The sequence below is a fragment of the Myotis yumanensis genome, unplaced genomic scaffold (genome assembly GCF_028538775.1).
Source record: "Myotis yumanensis isolate MYYU_CA2020_CCGP unplaced genomic scaffold, mMyoYum1.0.hap1 SCAF_6, whole genome shotgun sequence".
Taxonomy (NCBI): domain Eukaryota; kingdom Metazoa; phylum Chordata; class Mammalia; order Chiroptera; family Vespertilionidae; genus Myotis; species Myotis yumanensis.
The window spans coordinates 8,094,695-8,113,627 of record NW_027223757.1 but is presented as its reverse complement, the minus strand read 5'-3'; the positions used below and the strand labels follow the sequence as shown (position 1 = coordinate 8,113,627).

Here is an 18,933-nt window from a genome sequence, read left to right as displayed (position 1 = left end):
AGATGGTACATAAATGAATGGGTGTGGCTGTGTTCCAGTAAGACTTTATTTTAAATACAGACAAGTGACTCTGGGCTGTCGTTTATGCATCCTTGCCTTAAGATATTAATCTTCCCAACATATCACTCGTTCCATATTTTATAGCTGTTTTTGCTATTATACAAATCATCACTATGTTATATAAATTCTTATATGTCCCATATCTTAAGTCTTCATTCTGAGGGGGAAAATATGGTCCAATAGTTTAAAAGTCTGTATGTTCTAACGGCCTTTGGCTTATACAAAAGTTTGTGAATTTGGTCCACACTGCTGGCCGAGTCCACATCACTGTGCGGGTTGTAGGCCATCTAGATCCTGATGATGGTCTGCTGGACAGTCTGAACATCACAATCCTCCACCACCTTTTTCTGCCACTATCACCTTACCCCCTTTTGAACATTTGTGATGACTCAAAATAAGACAATGTAAGAATCAATGCCTGGCGAACCGAGCGGTGGGAGTTGGGTTTGGGCCACATTACTATTGACCGAAGGGAAGCATTTCCTTCCGACCGGAACCAGAGAAACATCTGCTGGTGAGGAGGAACTTATTGGCCCAGTTCCCACACAGAAGCCTAGAGAGCTCAGCATTTGCTTTTGCCAAGTGTCTGGAGGGAAGTGCAGAGGGATTATTCAGCAAAAACACAATCAGCTCTCCTAAAATAAATTACGCCAGCTAAACCTAGCAGACCCACGTTCCTACCACTTTAAAACAGAATGGATGAGATCCTTAAATAAATGAATGAAATTATGACTTCTACTATATATTATTTCAGGAATGAAACACCATTTAAGTATTTTCCCCCTATTTCACATAACAACTCTGTGGAAAAAACTGAGTCAAAGAAGTTCCCTCTTGCCGAAGTCACTCCGTCAGCTCTCTCCAAGGAAAAGAGTCCAAACTTCCTAATCCCAACCTTGTGTTCCTACGACACTCCCTGAGACCTCTTGAAACAGCCAGGAATTAAATTTAATTAATTAATTAATTTTAAAAAAATATTTTTATTGAATTCAGAGAAAGGGAGGGGGGGGGGGGGAGAGAGAGAGAGAAACATCAATGGCCAGGGAGAGAACCATTGATTGCCTAGCTCCTGCATGCCCCACACCAGAAATGGAGCCCGCAACCCGGGCACCTGCCCCTGACCGGGAATCAAACTCTGACCTCCTGGTTCATAGGTTGACGCTCAACCACTGAGCCATGCCAGCCGGGCAAAATAGCCAGGAATTTTAAATGCCAGTAATAGCCATCTCAGTCCCTGCCTTTTCTACCTGTACGAGCTGTAGGTACATCTTGCCTAATCCTGAACCAATTCTGATGAGGGCTGACAGCACGCCAGTAAGTTCCAACACAAAGAGGACAGGGTATGGAGTTGTCTCATTGGCCTTTCCTCATTCTCCACTGTGTATGCTTAGCGGCCCCTTCTTGAGACACCTCCCAACCCTCCCTATCTCTCTGGGTAAGATTAAAGGCCTCTCTGATGCTCCCGGGGATTCCTTGCTTGACTTCATTACGGCCCTTATCATGTTGTTTATAATGACCTATCAATGAGTCTGCATTTCTCACTAGATTATAGTGCCTTGAAGGCAGCAATAATATTTTAATAGTTTTTACCTGCAGTAGCCAGCCAAGTGTCTGTACTATATTAGATAGTCGATCAATGCTGAATGGTAAATAAGTAAAGTGGTTAGGGCCACTTTCCCACTAGGTCTGCCATCTCTCCCCGAATCGCAGCCTGTTGCCTGGGCACCAGCACTTTCTCTAGCTCCTCTAATTTCTTCTTCTAGGACTCTGACCTTGAACCCAAATCCTCAGCGATGGAGATATTGGTTGAAACCAGATAGTGCCACCAGTTTGACTTTAAAAAGTATCACATTCTATTGGCTCCAGGTGCAGCGTACCATATCTAAATGAACCCTTTAAGACACAACGGGCAGGTGGGCCAGTCAACTCTATAAGTTAGACCACTAGCCATCCCTGCCAGGGGGCACCATCACAGCTGAACAAATTCCTCCAGCCCTGGTCTTGCTGGGTTTAAATCACCTGCTACATGATATCAACGAGCATATACTACTGAGGTCCCAGAATGTTCTAGATCAGACTTTACTAGAGTGTCATTTAATATGTATCAGCTCTGTATAGGATTCAAGGTCATGTCAACTTCTCATTGCTTAAAAGAATAATTCCATATTCAGAATGAAAGTGATTTGTTTTAAGATATAACAAACCTTACCTGAAGATCCCGCAATGTGGTTTCATGAGTATGGGTATCACCTTCAAGAAGTGAGTATCGTTCCAGCTTTTCTTGTTCTTGCTCCAGCCAAACTTCAAATGCTTTGAGGTCTCTCTGATACTCTTGGTGCAGGCGAACTAGTTTTTCAGACTTTGTTACTGCTTCCTATCATTAGCATTTAACATGAGTAAGATGGGAATACAATACATACTACATGCAGTTTCAATGGACTGTAAGAATCCTCTGTTGGAATTTTAGAAAATCATGATTATTAGATCATTTGAATATGGTTTTCTAGAAGAATGAAGGTTCAAGATTTATATTAAAATATTTAAAAATCATATTAGGATTAAAAGAAGTTTTAAAGATCATTTTATTGAGTTAACTTCCTGATCTCTGAACTCCTTATGAAGGGTAGCATCAGCATGCCAAATAAAATGAACTAACTTTACTTGTCATAAAAATACACTTTTGCACTCTAGCTGGTTTGGCTTAGTGGATAGAGCGTCAGCTTGTGGATTGAAGGGTCCTGAGTTCGATTCCAGTCAAGGGCACATGCCCGGGTGGCAGGTTCAATCCTGAGTGGGGGGCGTGCAGGAGGCAGCCGATCAGTGAATTGCATCATTGATGTTTCGATCTCTCTCTCACTTCCTCTCTGAAATCAATAAAAATATTAAAAAATAATACACTTTTGCTTATGAAGAAAACTGAAATTCTTATTTATTTTAAGTAAGAATCTGAACTCACTATGGATTGATTTTTCCATATACTTTATCTAATAAAGTAGGATGTGCTTTGAAAAGTTACTTTTATTTTATGTGTGAGGCCTAAATGAAGAATGATATAATTGATGCAGATTCCCTGCTTTAGAAAACTCTCAGTACCAGCCACACTAAGGCATTTATAAATCTTTATTATAATGCTGTTCAAAACTTTTCTTTTCTAAAAAAATATATTTTTATTGATTTCAGAGAGTAAGGGAGAGGGAGAGAAATAGAAACATCAATGATGACAGAAAAATCACTGATAGGCTGCCTCCTGCATGCTCCCTACTAGGGATCAAACCTGAAACTCAGGCATGTGCCCTGACTGGGAATCGAACTGGGACCTCCTGGTTCATAAGTCAACACTCAATCACTGAGCCATGCTGGCCAGGCCGAAATTTTTCTTAAATTGGTAAATATCTAGGAATTCTTATTTGAGAAATATTTTCTTTCAGTAACTTTGATAGTTTCTTTTTTGTTTTTCCAGTGTTTTATTTAAAGTATTAAAGTTTATTTTGCCATCTGCTATACAATTTTCTTCTATCTGCTTCCACAAATCCATCATTTTCAAAAGTAAATGAGTCTGTAAGTAAGCACAGCTCCAAAACAGTCCTACTCCAGTGAGTAAGTCTACACGGAACAGGTTACCCGTACCTTGGCTCTCTCCTTGATGGCTCTGTATCGTTCCTGCAGATCCTGGAGCTCTAACTGGGTGACATAGTGCTCCGTCATGCCAGCTCCTTTGACTTCAATGGTTTCCAGCAAGCTGCTGTGACTCAGCACTTCTTCATTTAATAACTAGAGAATATTTAAAACATAATAAAAGAGTTACCACATATACCATCATATCAGTGATACTGATATTAATATACTTTAAAATATATTTTTTTTATTGATGTTAGAGAGAGGAAGGATGAGGAAGAGAGAGATGGAATTATCAGTGATGAGAATCACTAAATGGCTGCCTCCTGCATGCCCCCCGCTGGAGATCGAGCTCGGAACCTGGGCATGTATCCTAACTGGAAGTCAAACTGTGACCTTTAGGTTCAAAGGTCGATGCTCAACCATTGAACTATGCCAGTCGGGTAATATTAAGATATCTAACTGTATAATTGACAAGTGATCTCAGGTTATCTATTTGTAGATAGATAGGTAGATAGATAGACCTATACATCTCTATATTTGAGTGTGTGTGTGTGTGTGTGTGTGTGTGTGTGTTATTGTTGGAATACTACTATCTAGAAAAAAGATTTAGGAACATACCCAATATTTATCTATGTACCTATCTATTTAAAAATTTTTACCTGTACTGTACTAACATGAGCATTATGAAAAGTACACAAAAGTAGAACTACAAAAGTGGGAAAAAGAACAAAAGTGGTAAGAAGAAACCATTTTATTTCCTAATAATGAGTAAGCTAAAGATATTACAAGTTGCCAAATTTTAAATAATCTGTATCATAAAACACGGGTCATCAAGATTTTCCTGGAAGAGAAACCTTTCACCCACAAACAAAAGTCTAGCTTCAGAAGCCATGTGAAATGATGGCACAAGCCCCAAATAATTTCCTTCTGTGTAAAGCCCGATCACATGTTTGCACGACTTAGGCATTCTGAGGAAGCCCCCCAGAGAACACCTGGAATGAGAAATCCTGCGCCCACCTTGGCTTTCCCGAGAGCAGCTGTCTTTTCCCGCAGTTCCGCGCACGGCCTTTCCAATTCGTTCAAGCTAGCTTCCACACTGTCCATCCAACCGGAAAACTGCCGGACGTCATCCTGGTAACTTGTCCACTTAGAGAGAGCTCCTTCCAGTTGACTGAAAGGGATGTGGAAGGACAACGGTCTGTACAGAGAAGCTGGGGTGGTGTCTGCCTGGCCACTTCACCCGCAGGAAGTGCACAGGGCGATCAGGAAGGGGTAGGCTTGGGCCGGCTTATCAAAGCTGGGTACCTGGCAAACATAGTATCAGGAGGCCAGGGACAGTTAAGTTCAGGAGCCCAGGCAGAAAGTGGGGCTGGATATCAAACCTGGAGTCAGTACTCCGGTCCCAGGAGATGCCGGGAGCAGCTTTAGGACACAGTGGGGAGAGAACCCCTGAGTGAGACTTTTATGGAGCCAAGCAAGACTCCGGGCAGGGAGAGAACCAATACTTAACTTCATCAATGTGAGCAGGATGTTCAGGGGAGAGGGAAAAGGAATTAATAAAAGAAGGAAGAACCGAGCAAGAACAAGCATGGCAACTATCTAACATGAGATTTAAAATCAGAGAATTATAGTGGGAAAGTAGGGGAACATTTCCTGAATTAATCTAATTATTAAAACCTAATTGTTTCTCTTACATATATATTAAATACTTCCTTCTCTCAATTTGGGGATTATATTTTTAAATCTCTTGACCATTTGTACCTCATTTTACTGCTCTGCTTTGGGTGCTTTGTAGTGAACCCAGGTGTACCCCGGACCACACCACTGCAGCACACTGACCACAGACTCCTCATCACCTGCTCCATGCCCTCTGGGCCAGAGGGCACACTCTGGTCCCTGTGGCCTCTCAGCTTCAGGGCTATATAAGTAAGAGAGGCCAGGGATTGTTGCCCCTGCTGCCTGCAACTGCCCTCCTGACTCCTGGGAGTTTATTTACAAACTCTCCAGCTGCCCTGTTCCTGGGTGGGGCAACTCTGAGACACATGTTCTCTCTGGCTCCTAGCACTGCCGGGCAGGATTCAGTTCCAGCTGCCCACTCGCCCTTTTTTGGCTGCCTGTCCTTCCTCATCTCTTTCCCACCCCCTACTGGCTGATCTCCCAAGGAAACTACTGGATTTTAACTAATATATCTTTACATGATGAAACATTTATCTACCTTTGCCTTCTTAAGCAGTGACAATAATAAGCTAAATATGCAGTTACAGTACACAAGGCATAGTATTGCAAATGACCTAAATGCAAGATTGTACCTGCCAGTTTCTTTTGTTCTAATAAGGAAAAAGGAAAGGGAAGGAGGGAGGGATGGAGGAAAGAAGGGAGGGATGAAGGGAGGGAGGGAGGGAGGGAGGGAGAGATGGAGAAAGGGAGGGAGGGAGAGACAGAGAGCGCCTGCCCCAGGAACACAGTGCTACTACTAGTAAGTGATGACACTGATCTTTCACCAACGGCTTTGCAGTAGTGAGCTTCAGTTTCTCTTACCTTTTGCAACGGATGGCTGCAGACAAAAGGGAAGCCCACACATCCTTCACACTCTGCAGCTGCTGCTGAAGAGCGGGGATGCCTTCCGGAGCCGTGCTCTGCAGGACGGATTCCCCTCTCGTCACGATCATTTTCATCTGGATCTCCTTTTCCTGTTTCACCGATAATAGTGACTGTAAAAGCAAACATGGAAGTCATTTGTTATTGGCATCTTTAACATTTCTGGCCTTAAATATTTCAGAGATAGAGATTAAACATGGTGGTGGAGTAAGTGGATGCTCCACAGACACGCTCCCAGGACCAAACTAGAATTACAACTAAAATATTAAAAAAATCCTGAATAATCAACCGAAGACTAGCTGGAGAGAAGCCTGATAACCAAGGATGGAAAGTGGAGACCACATAGAGATTGGTAGGAAGCGCAGAGGTGGGAAAGGGCTGGATGGGTTCCCACAGACAGCAGCTGAAGTTCCGGAGAGATATCTCAGCTGTGGGGGGTTGCCACTGAGAACTCTGGGGTCTAAACCCTAAGCTTGGCCCCCCAGTATAGAGCACCAGAACTGAGAAAAATGACCACAAAACATCTGGCTGTGAAAAGCAGCATGGTTGCTATCTGTCAGGGAAAGATGGCTGGGAATGCAGGCACCCTCTTAAGGGGGCCAATGCACAAAATTCCATGTGCAGCCATTCACCCTGTGCTCCAGCAGAGGGAGGACAGAGTGGACTGGAGCTGTGTGAGCAGAAGGCAGGGTTGGGGGCTCTGGGGTTAGAGCTCAGAAGGCAGACACCCTGCTTTCCTGTACTGAGTCATTCCCATATGCTGCTGAGGTCAGCTTTCTCACACAGACATTTGCTATCCAGGCAGTTTTGCCTGGGGGGAAGAAGTTGACCCACCCTATTGGAAAACACCTTGCCCCACAGTCCTGGAGGTTAACTGTTATTCTCATTCTTTTAAGAGATGTCTGCTATCACCACTCTTATTCAACATAGTATTGGAAGTCCTAGCCACAGCAATCAGACAAGAAGAAGAAATAAAAGATGTCCAAATTGGAAAGAAGGAAGTAAAAGTCTTATTATTCTCAGATGACATGATATTGTACACAGAAAACCTTAAAGACTCCACCAAAAAAACTACTAGATTTAATAAATGAATTTGGCAATGTAGCAGGATACAAAATAAACACCCAAAAATCAATGGCTTTTTTATACACCAATAATGAATTCTCAGTAAGAAAAACTAAACAAACAATCCCATTTACCATTGGAACAACAACAAAAAATTAGGATACTTTGGAATAAACTTAACCAAGGAGGTAAAAGATTTGTACTCCGAAAACTACAGGATGTTGAAAAAAGAGATAGAGAAAGATATAAACAAGTGGAAGAATATACTGTATTGATGAATTGGTAGAATTAACATCATTAAAATATCCATACTACCCAAAGCAGTCTACAGATTCAATGCAATCTATATTAAAATACCAATAGCATATTTAACAGATCTATAACAAATACACCCAAAATTTATATGGAACTAAAAAAGATTCTGAATAGCTACAGCAATCTTGAGAAAGAAGAACAAGGTTGGAGTAATCACAATACCAGATATCAAGTTATACTACAAAGCCACTGTAATCAAAACAGCCTGGTACTGGCATAAGAACAGGCATATAGATCAATGGAACAGAACAGAGACCCCAGAAATCGACCCAAGCCATTACACTCAATTAATATTTGACAAAGGAGGCAAGAGTATGCAATGGAGTCATGACAGGCTCTTCAATAAATGGTTTTGGGGAAATTGGACAGATACATGCAAAGAATTGAACTAGACTACCTACTTATACCATACCCAAGAATAAACTCAAAATGGATAAGAGACTTAAATGTAAATTGTGAAACCATAAAGTTCCTAAAAGAAACCGTAGGCAGCAAAATCTGAGATATCTCTCATAGCAATATGTTTACAGACACATCTCCTAGGGCAAAGGAAACTAAGGAGAAAATAAACAAATGGGATTACATCAAAATAAAAAACTTCTGCACAGCAAAACAAACCATCAACAAAACGAAAAGGGAGCCCATTGTATGGGAGAACATATTTGGCAATGATACATCTGATAAAGTGTTAATATTCAAAATATATAAGGAACTCATACCACTTAACAAAAGGAAGACAAACAATACAATTAAAAAATGGGCAAAGGACCTAAGTAGACACTTATCCAAAGTGGACATACAGGTGGCCCAAAGACAGACATATGAAAAAATGTTCAAAGTCACTGTCATAAGAGAGATGCAAATTAAAACAACAATGAGGTATCACCTCACACCTGTTAGAATGACTGCCATCAACAAATCAACAAATGACAAGTGCTGGCGAGGATGTGGAGCAAAGGGAATCCTAGTACACTGCTGATGGGAATGCAGGTTCCATAACAGCCACTGTGGAAAACAGTATGGAGTTTTCTCAAAAAATTAAATATGGAACTGCCATTTGACCTATTGATCCCACTTCTAGGAATATATCCTAAGAAACCTGAAGCACCAATCAGAAAGAATGTATGCACCCGTATGTTCATAGCAGCCCAATTTATAATAGCTAAGATCTGGAAACAGCCGAAGTACCCATCAGTAGATGAGTGGATAAAAAAGCTGTGGCACATTTATACCATGGAATACTATGCAGCAGTAAAAAAGAAGAATCTTTTATCCTTTGAGACAGCATGGAGAGATCTGGAGAGTATCATGCTAAGTGAAATAAACCAGTCAGAGAAAGACAAGTATCACATGATCTCACTCATATGTGAAAACTAAGTAACAAAATTAACTGATGAGCGGAGTGGCTCCAGAGACACGGAAGCATGGAATAGAGTGTGGAATCTCAGAGGGAAGGAGGGGGAGGGTGTGTGAGTGGGAGGTAATCAACCAAAGACCTTATATGCATATATGCATAACCCATGGACACAGACAACAGGGTGGTGAAAAGGCCTGGGGCAGGGGGTAGGGGTGAGCTGGAGGGGTCAATGGGGGAAAAGGGAACATATGTAATATTTTCAATAATAAAGAATATATATATATATATAGAGAGAGAGAGAGAGCTCCTGAATATTGTAGAATGATGTGCAATTGTGTTGAGCCTTGGACCTCTCAGGCTGATCAGGTGAAAGATATGAGAGTCACCTGCTGGTGAGTGGCAATAAGTAATCACCTGTCACCTGCTGGTCTCCAGGGGGCCTTGACTTTGCAGCTCTTAACTCTTCTCTGAATATCCCTTCTTTCCACCAAGATTTTATTTTACTGGTTTTTGCTAAGGGAACAATAGACTACAGAGGAATTCATGAATTCTCAAAAGCAACAGGATGGAGAACTTTATAAATGTGAAGGCCTCTAGCCCAACAAAGAAAGAACTGTAACTAATTTTTTATTTATCTTTTGTTAATCCTTACCCTAGGATATTTTTCCATTGGTCTCTAAAGAGAGTGGGAGGGAAGAGGAGAGACAGAGATCTTGGTGTGAAAGAGACATATCAATTGGTTGCCTCTGTATGTGCCCCAGCTGGGACCAGGGATTGAGCCTGCAACCGAGGTTCATGCCCTTGGCTAGAATCAAACCCTCAACCCTTCAGTCCACGGGCCGATGCTCTATCCACTGAGCCAAATTGGCCAGGGCTATAATTTATTCTATATATTATCAATTTACGTATTTCAAGTTCTTCAAAGGCACTCATCTTTTTATTTAACAAGAAAGTTTGAATCAAAGTTACAAAACTGGTGTTATCACCTAAAAGGCAAGCTTCTTCTCTCTCCCTAATCTGGACCTGCCAGCCTCTGCAGTCAGCCTCAGCCGCTCACTGCCATCATGAAGGGACTGCTGGCTCTTCTCACTCACCATGCTGCTTGTTTACTCTGGCTTTTGCTCATGTGGCACCATTCTCAAGTACCAGTTTAGGTTCCCGACTTCTTGAGAAACCTGCTCTGCCTCTCATGCCCATCCCTCCTGCCTGGTTCCACTCCGTGCCTATAACCATAACCCTCTCTGCTGTTACTGCTCTCTGTGCTTCAGCCACAGGGAAAGCCTTGAGGACAAAGATGATACTTTATCCATTTTTGAATCCTTGGTATTAAGACAGAGTTACAGTCTCCTAGAAGGCAGTATATGAAGGGGAGAAGAATGAATAAAGAATCACTGTTTTGCCATAAATGGAAGATAGAACTAATAAGTTGGGATGGGAGAGTCGACTAAATGATGTAGGCAGGCAAGTAAATTGAACAAGATGAAAAATGTCCTGCCCTATAAAATGGTTCACTGAAATATTTTCACAGAATAGATGTGTCCTTGATGTGATTTGAAACTAGCCTCTTGACTGGCTATCGAGCAAATAGCCACATGTGGGTTATTTTATGTTGTGAAGCATTTATGCGTGAACCTGTTCCTAATGATTCAGGAAGGCTGAGGCTAGCCTGCCCTATGTGAAAAGAGCTTTCTGAGCGGTCCCGTGGCAGGAGTGCGACACAGCAACACCAGGCAGATGGAGACTTAAGACATTTTGAGGTCCTGGCTGGATGGCTCAGTTCGTTGGAACATCACCCATACACCAAACAGTTGTGGGTTTGATTCTTGGTCAGGGCACATACCTAGGTTGTGGTTTCAATCCCCGGTTTCGGAAGGCAACTGATTGATGTTTCTCTCTCACATTGATGCTTCTCTCTCTCTCTCTAAAAATCAATAGCACATACCTACGGGGGAGGATAAAACAATAAATTTTGAGAAAAACAAATCCTGTCCATTAGGGACATTCTCTAAAGATGCGTACGTACCTCCAGCTTGAGCATCCTGCTGTCCAGCACGCTCTTGTCGGAGGTGGGGTGGCAGTAAGACTCCAGCATGTGAACCACGTCTGTCATCCAGTCTTGCAGCTCTTTCACGCCGAGGGAGAACTGACTGTGTTCTGCAACAATTCTATCCAGTCTCGACACTTTCTCCTGGAAATGACAGACATAGGTTTCCCACTGTCCGTTCCACAGAGACCTCAGAGCCTGAAGCTACTCAAACTGGCAAGCTAACCGTTTGGTTCAAATAACTAGAATCGGCCATAGGCTCATACCCTGTGCGGATATGATGCCAATCTGCATTAATCTGAGAGATGTGTGAACTCTTTCTAGTAAAAATGTGAGAAATTACAATTTACTGTCCCTAAACTTAGTTGCTTAGTTGCTATTCTTCTTGATGACATTTGTGATTTTTTTTTTCAAACAGAACCAGTACAATTTCTTCCTATTGCCTCATCTGGGAGACCAATCAAAGTGGTTTCTAGCTTTCACATAATCACATTTGGCTCCGCTCATACCACATGACCTACATTGTTAGCAAGAGTTCCAAAAAAATAATTATCTGAGATTTAAATCTTAAAAGTTGGGGACAAAAATATTATTTTGTTCATTAATTACAAGTCATATCCAACACAGTGACGTTTTTGAATATAAACTTCAGCTTTTACCTCATTCAAACATCTATTGATATTTGGTATCTAAACAAATACAAAGGAATAGAAAGATGTCCTTAATGAGTTCTAACTTTAGATGTGTGCCAGATTTTCTAAAGACAAAAGGGGTAATTTATTCATAGGAAAAGCATTTGTGTAAACATAGTCTATTTACTCCAAGTCTATATTAGTGTGACTGTGTCAATGATGTTTTATTGAGGATCTAAATTAGCAGACCAGAAGTGAGCCCACATTAAAATGGGGGAAGCCAAATTAAAGAAAAGACTAACTTACAGCAGGATCCCTACATTCTAAGACCTGAAATGCAAAAGACAAGTATAGGGAACAAGTGTCACAAAGCACACAAAGCTTCGAGTAGGTTTGCCCCACCAAGTTCAAAACTGGCCTGCGTCATGCCAGCTGGACGCTCTAAACAAGATTATACTGGGGTCCCGTTTATGCCTTCCTAGGCTGTTAGAAAAGAAATTTAATCAGTTAAACAAATCAATGCCCGTTTTGAGCTCTGCTCTGTTGATCGAATTGAAAATCTCAATCAAAACATCCTCGAGTACTATGTAATGAATATAAAAAATTTAGACAAACTTAAAAAAAAGATCCCCAACTCATTTTATTTAGTCTACAAAAATTTAAACTGCTTTGAGTTCTTGTTTTTCTAAAGTAATTTGATCCGAGTTTCCCTTAGGCCCCAAACTGAATGTTGCCTCATGTTGATGCACTGGGTTTTCAAAAAAGCTCCAGCGAACGTGCCAAGTCAGTAGAAAGGGAATATGCTGTGCGCTATGGAGACCGGGAAGTCTCTCCGCTTCTTGGACCCTCCCTGCTCTGTTTGGACAACCACATTGAGATGAAGCAGCACGAATAGTAGACTTGGACTGCAAGGCTGGGAGTAGACTCACATGCCTTACTCCTGACCTGGGCTTACACCCTGCCCACCCCGCCCCGCCCCCCTTGAGACTCCAGATGGGTGGCCTGTCCCACACTCACACACGGCACATGGCGGGCATTACCTTTGTCACATTGCTTAGCGCTAGATACTGAGCAGACAGCTGCGACACTCTGTGCATAAAGCTCTTGCTGGCAGCTTGACCTTCCCACAGCTGCTGCGCTTTCTCTTTTAGCCTGTGGAGCTGAGGCGCGTAGCAGTTTATTTCCTCAAGGACAGACTGAAAAGCACAAGCAAGTTACTAGTAAGAGGCTGGGGGACAGCACATCGCCGACGGAGGGAGCTCTGGCCCCAAGAGCATGGACATCAACACACACTGGCGAGCAATAAGGGTGCCCTGGAGGCATGACTGTTTCTGGGCTGGACACAGCATAGGCTGCAAGACACAAACAGATCCACCTCCAGGGACAGCTGGCAACACACTGTCTGTCAGAAACAGGGACAGGGAACGTGCGGTCTCAGGCAGCGTCATGGAGTTCCGGGGGCTCACGGGCACCTGGACACAGGGATGTGCACAGGACGGGGAGGATGCACACAGGACGGGGAGGATGCGCACAGGACGGGGATGGAGACCTGGCCGAAGGGCCCAGGGTTGTCACCTGGAGCTTCTGCTGCTCCCTCCTCTTGGCCGGCAGGTCGTACAGGCGGTTGCTGCTTTCGTGCACCATCTTCTCGGTTTTACTCAGCCAGTCCTGCACGGGCTCGGCGCTGACTTCGAAGTCCTTCATTTGGATCTTTAGATTCTGCCAGGTTTCACATGAGATTAGGCACACGATAAACCAAGCATCTGGTCTTTATCGCTTTGCTTCATTGCAAGCAAAGTCTTTCAGCTGGCATTCAATCTGGCCCTACTGTCCCCCTCCCCTTCTTTCCCTGTTCCCAATATCTGGAATATTCTATCCTTCACCTTGGCACTTGTATACGTTTTCAAAAATATTTTTTTCTTGATTTCAAAGAGGAAGGGAGAGGGAGAGAGAGAGAGAGAGAGACATCAATGATGAGAGAGAAGTATTGATCGGTTGCCTCCTGCATGCTCCCCACTGGGGATCCAGCCCACAACACAGGCATGTGCCCCCACTGGGAATCGAAAAGTGACCTCCTGGTTCATAGGTCGATGCTCAACTACTGAGCAATACCGGCCAGGACACCTGTGTGATTTTTGAATATCCTTTAAGACAGTGGTTCTCAACCTCGGCTGCACGTTAGAATCACCCGGGAATCTTTTTAAAATCCTGATTTCTGGGCCTCATCCTCCGGAAATTCTGTTTCTTTGTTACTAATGTTGTGGCCCCACCCCATAACAAAGAAACAGAATTTCCGGAGGATGAGGCCCGGAAATCAGGATTTTAAAAAGATTCCCAGGTGATTCTAATGTGCAGCCAAGGTTGAGAACCACTGCTTTAAGAGCTTTTTATGGACCTACTTTTTTTTTAAATGAACTTTTCCCTAATTATTCAGACCTGGTCAAGACTCAAGATCAATTTGCTTAGTATTCAAAAAATCTCACTATTTGGCCCTAATCTGCATCACCAGTCTTATCTTTGTTGCTTTTCCCCTAAAACCCCATGTGGATGGAACTTCTCAAAGTCCCATTCATAGGTGGCACTTATCCCTCCCTGGACCCATACATTCAAGTCCTTCTACCTGAAGTGCACACCTGCCTTGCGAAATTCAAAGAATGTTTAGCCTTCAAGGTTCAGTTAAGATTTCACCTCTCTGGAAACTTCCTCAACTTCTCCAAATAGAGTTAATTGCATCTTCTTCAGTGACTATCATATGCTGAGCATGCCTGTATTATATTGCAATCATCTGTTCATGTACTGTTCCCTTCTCTAGAAAGTGAGTTCTTTGAGAAGAGGGGAAAAAAAAAACCCTTTTGTATTCCTAACATAGGGTCTGGATCATAATAGGCAATATTATGTGTTTTACTAATAGGAAGGAAGGAAGGAAGGAAGAAAGGAAGGAAGGAAGGAAAAAAGGGAGGGAGGGAGGGAGGGAGGGAGGAAGGAAGGAAGGGAGGAAAAAAGGAAGGAAGGAAAGAAGGAAGGAAGGAAACATGGAAGGAAGGAAGACAGGCTATTCCTGACCTATCCATCAACTGGGCATCTCTTGAAGTAGATAATCTCACTGTCAATGGCAGATGTACTACCCTCAACAGCAACAGAGCTCAGACCACATTGCATTAACAATCCCTACAGAGTTAAGAGTAAATTTCTAGGCACTGCACAATGATTATCATTCCCTATTAAATGGAGGATGTCTGCCATGAAAGACTAGCCACCTTTTGCCAGGAAGTGTTGTTTAAAAAAGAAAAAAAATACTCTCCATGTCTCTAAATTTTCTTCTAAGAGGAGAGTTGGTACATAAAACAAACTGCTTCATAAAAAAAAAATAATTGCATTGTGTTAGTAATTATGTTATGATTATAATAAATTTGATTTATATTTTATCTAGATAAAATGAAATTGTATGAACATTGTTGCTTTGCATAGTTAACTCCTAAAATCTACTATGTACTTGATACTTGCATTAGTTATAATATGCCTTCTCATCTATAGCATTTGGTAGCCTTACAGAGATATTTCTGTTCATTCTCCTAGAACAACTCCCCAAATTAAGGGATTTCAAATGAAAGATTAAGTGATATGTTTAAAATTAAAACTGGTTGTTCCTACAGTCTAGGTTAATAACCCCTACTATGCAAGAAGCTACTTAATTCCTCCGTGAGGCTCACACTTCTAGCATTGAGCTGTTTCTAAGTGTTATCTAGTCATTCATTTATGTTCAGTGAGAGATGAGCAAAATCATTGACAAAGGTACTTGGATATGTTGAGAGTGTGGTTTAACTAACACCATCACTACCAACAAATAACACAGAATGTGTCCAAGTAGTTGGTTATATTATACCTCTAGGATAGATTCCTTTTGGTGAAGATTTGAATGAAAATTTTTCCAATCCTCTTTTGCATTTGCAATTTTCGCCTGGATACCGTTAGCTTTCTCTTTGGTCAGCAGAGAACTCAAAAGTTCCCCTTTAGATAGCATCACATTTAGCTTGTGCTGTCCATTCTCACTTTCTGAGGAAAACTCCTATGAAGAAAAATGTAAGAGTAGACATAATAAAATGCTCTCTGCTTTAAAATACATTGATTTTCTACTTCTTTCTCAATAAAATCACAGAGAAGGAATAAACAATTTTTATTGTATATATATTAAGTGACTGACTCTTTTACCATATCTGAACATTGGGAATAATAACCTTTTGTACCTGATCTGTTTACTGTGAAAATTAAATAAAAAAATCAGCTTAGAGTGCTCAGGCACAATGCTTGTCACATAGGAAGAGCTTTTATTATTTCCTAAATCCCTATTAATATATATAAAATAGCATGCATTTATATAAATGGACTAATTTCTCTTCTTGCACACAATCGTTTCAAGCAGGGATTTATTTGAAATTTGAGTTTCTTAAGCAAATTTTATGCTTCTAAAACAGTCAAGAGACACATTTTTAATTTCCTTAAGTTTCATTATTAGAATTAATAACATTCTTACCTGTATTTTCTGAAGACTTGTTTGAACTTCACTAATATTTTGAGGTATATCAAAACATTTGGCGGTAGTGATTTTCGCATTAACCAACCACTGCTGGAAATCCTTGAAGGCTCTTCGAAATCTTTGCTGCAAAATCTGTTCTTTATTCTGACAGCCCTTGGATGCTTGCAGACAAAGACTAAAACCATGATTGGAAGCATTTAATAGGAGGGAAAAATGGTAAAGGAGATTAATGTTTGACAGAATAAACAATTTTTGGAGTATGCGCTCATGTCATTTAGTAACGGATTTAATGATTAATTTATATTAATGTTGAAATCAGACCTTACATACATAAACTTCTAGCTTCTTATTTGTATTAAAACATTTTAAATACCAATAAGGTTCATGCTCACCAATTATATTCTTTAATCAAGGCAGAAACTTTTCCACTGTATGGACTCAGGTCTTTGGAAAATCGACAAAGTTCATTCAGCTGAGACTTGAGATCCTCTGTCTTAGGCTCTGCTTTTTGTAGAGCATCCAGTATCTCCTATTAGAAATAACAAGACAGAGGGGTAAGCATTTAAATTAGGTAATTTCCACATCTTCATACTCTAAATGCATAAATCACATTATAAATTATTAGCGAGGGAAGAAGCAACATATAGATTCAGTAAAGAAATGAGGCCTAGTTTCAGGATCCCCCATGGCAAGTAACATCACGTGGCTGGTTGTGTGTCCTTTTCTAGCCATAGGTAGGCATTCTGGGATGAAATGCTGCCAAGAAGTCAAATGATCAAGTGATCAAAGAATAACATAAAGTGGGATGGAAAAAGAAAAGCGAACCAGTCTAAATTGCTTAAAAACAATCTGACTAGATGTCAGCGGATATTCATATTGTTTAAAATGTAAAAAGAAATCCTTTCAAAGCAAAGCAACACTTATTTTGGTACTTGTGCACAACAATTAATGTTGTCTAACACATAACATTAACTTTCACATTAAGAAATTCTCATAATCCACAGGTCTGATTTAAGTAGCAATTGAATCATTTCATAGTTTCATTCATTATAATCACCAAATATTTACTAAATGTCTGCCGTGTGCTGATCATTTTGCAGAATTCTGGGAGCCCCGACATGACCAAAGGTTGATTCTTGTACCGAATTTGAAGAGCTCACAATCGAACGGGTGGGAGAGGCACGTGAATAATCAGTTCTGTGACTGTCTATCCCAAAATACAGTCTTGGGACTTGACAAGCACACTTCTGAAATCAAGGCCATGGTCCATGGCTACACAGGGGATTGTCACACTGAGCAAATGACATCCTGAGTGTCAAATACACAAATTCTGGCACCTTGATAAGTGCCTTATAAGTAAAATTAGCAGGTAAATGACTCCCAAATATTTAAATAGGAGTGTGTGGATCATGGTATCACCAAGGTGAATCATAATAACAAAGATGAGGGACACCAAGATGAGTAACTGCTCAGAGAGCTGTTGATGTTACTATTTTTATTCCCAGAGATTTTTATCGTGAGATGGCCTAGAATTGTAGAAAACCACACCTCTCAACACGCCAGGTGTGTGTTGCACTCCTCATCCTATAAATGGAACCTCTGTCTTCCAACTGATCTAAATCAGAAAACTGAGCATCACCATGGCCTTGCCTGGCTCCCTCTTCACTCCACCCAACAGCTAACGAGGGCTGGTCTATTCCATGTCCTAGAGAGAGAGCTCTTTTCATCAGCTACCTTTGCATCCTGACTCTCACAGCCCCCATTCACATCTTTGTCATTTCTTTCTAGAATGACACAGTATCCCCTTAATTTGAATTCTGTTCTCTAGTTTTCTCTCCTGTGCTTTCTCGTTCCTCAGTGATTTTGCACAATGGTGCCATTTGTCCACCTCATCTATCTGGTCCATTTGTAACCAGACCTTAAGACTCAAGTAACTCTTCCCCTAAGGATTCTCTGTCTTCCTTCTCACCTCCCAGGGGCTCTCACTGAGGACACAGCACCCCCTGGCACTCATCACTAGCGAGTACTTCTAATAGGTTTGAACTTGTTGGCCTTTCCACCTGGACTGTGGCTCTGAGACGAGGGATGGTGTTCTCTTCGCTTTAAACTTCTTTATTTAGCTTAGTGTTGGGCTAGAGCCGTGATGGCGAACCTTTTGAGCTCGGCGTGTCAGCATTTTGAAAAACCCTAACTTAACTCTGGTGCCGTGTCACATATAGAAATTTTTTGATATTTGCAACCATAGTAAAATAAAGACTTATATTTTCAATATTTATTTCATATATTTAAATGCCATTTAACAAAAAAAAAATCAACCAAAAAAGAGTTCATGTGTCACCTCTGACTCGCGTGTCATAGGTTCGCCATCACTGGGCTAGAGGCATCTAAAATATTCTTATTTGCAAAATTCATAAGTAATACTTAGAAACTTTCTCTCTGAAACTCCAAATGCTAAACTAGTAACTACTATTTTACATCATATTGAATCTTTTATTTAAGAAAGAGCATTATAATAACCAAAGAAACTGACCATGCACCAGAGAGGTAAATAACAAATCCAGAGATATCATGAGTCACTTACACGTTAGGTGCTATCAAAAAGCGAAAAGCTTTGACCAAAAATTTACACTAAAATTTTTTCTGTAATGTGATCATACATTAAAGCATATTATTAGAATCTTTCATTATGTAAATATCAGGTTATACACCT

At 41.1% G+C, this 18,933-nt stretch overlaps 1 protein-coding gene across 2 annotated transcripts in view; it reads right to left on the bottom strand.

Annotated features, from left to right (window-relative positions):
- The window catches only part of SYNE1 (spectrin repeat containing nuclear envelope protein 1), a 384,525-nt gene that overhangs the window by 183,765 nt on the left and 181,827 nt on the right, over window positions 1–18,933 (bottom strand). For both annotated transcript variants that reach the window (XM_070417448.1, XM_070417449.1), the window contains 10 exons: window positions 16,616–16,752; window positions 16,221–16,398; window positions 15,573–15,755; window positions 13,265–13,408; window positions 12,730–12,885; window positions 11,037–11,201; window positions 6,217–6,389; window positions 4,696–4,849; window positions 3,688–3,831; window positions 2,270–2,434 (listed from right to left, as the gene is read on the bottom strand). In XM_070417448.1, the coding sequence (XP_070273549.1) occupies window positions 2,270–2,434; window positions 3,688–3,831; window positions 4,696–4,849; window positions 6,217–6,389; window positions 11,037–11,201; window positions 12,730–12,885; window positions 13,265–13,408; window positions 15,573–15,755; window positions 16,221–16,398; window positions 16,616–16,752 (1,599 nt within the window). The remainder of the gene's footprint in view (window positions 1–2,269; window positions 2,435–3,687; window positions 3,832–4,695; window positions 4,850–6,216; window positions 6,390–11,036; window positions 11,202–12,729; window positions 12,886–13,264; window positions 13,409–15,572; window positions 15,756–16,220; window positions 16,399–16,615; window positions 16,753–18,933) is intronic.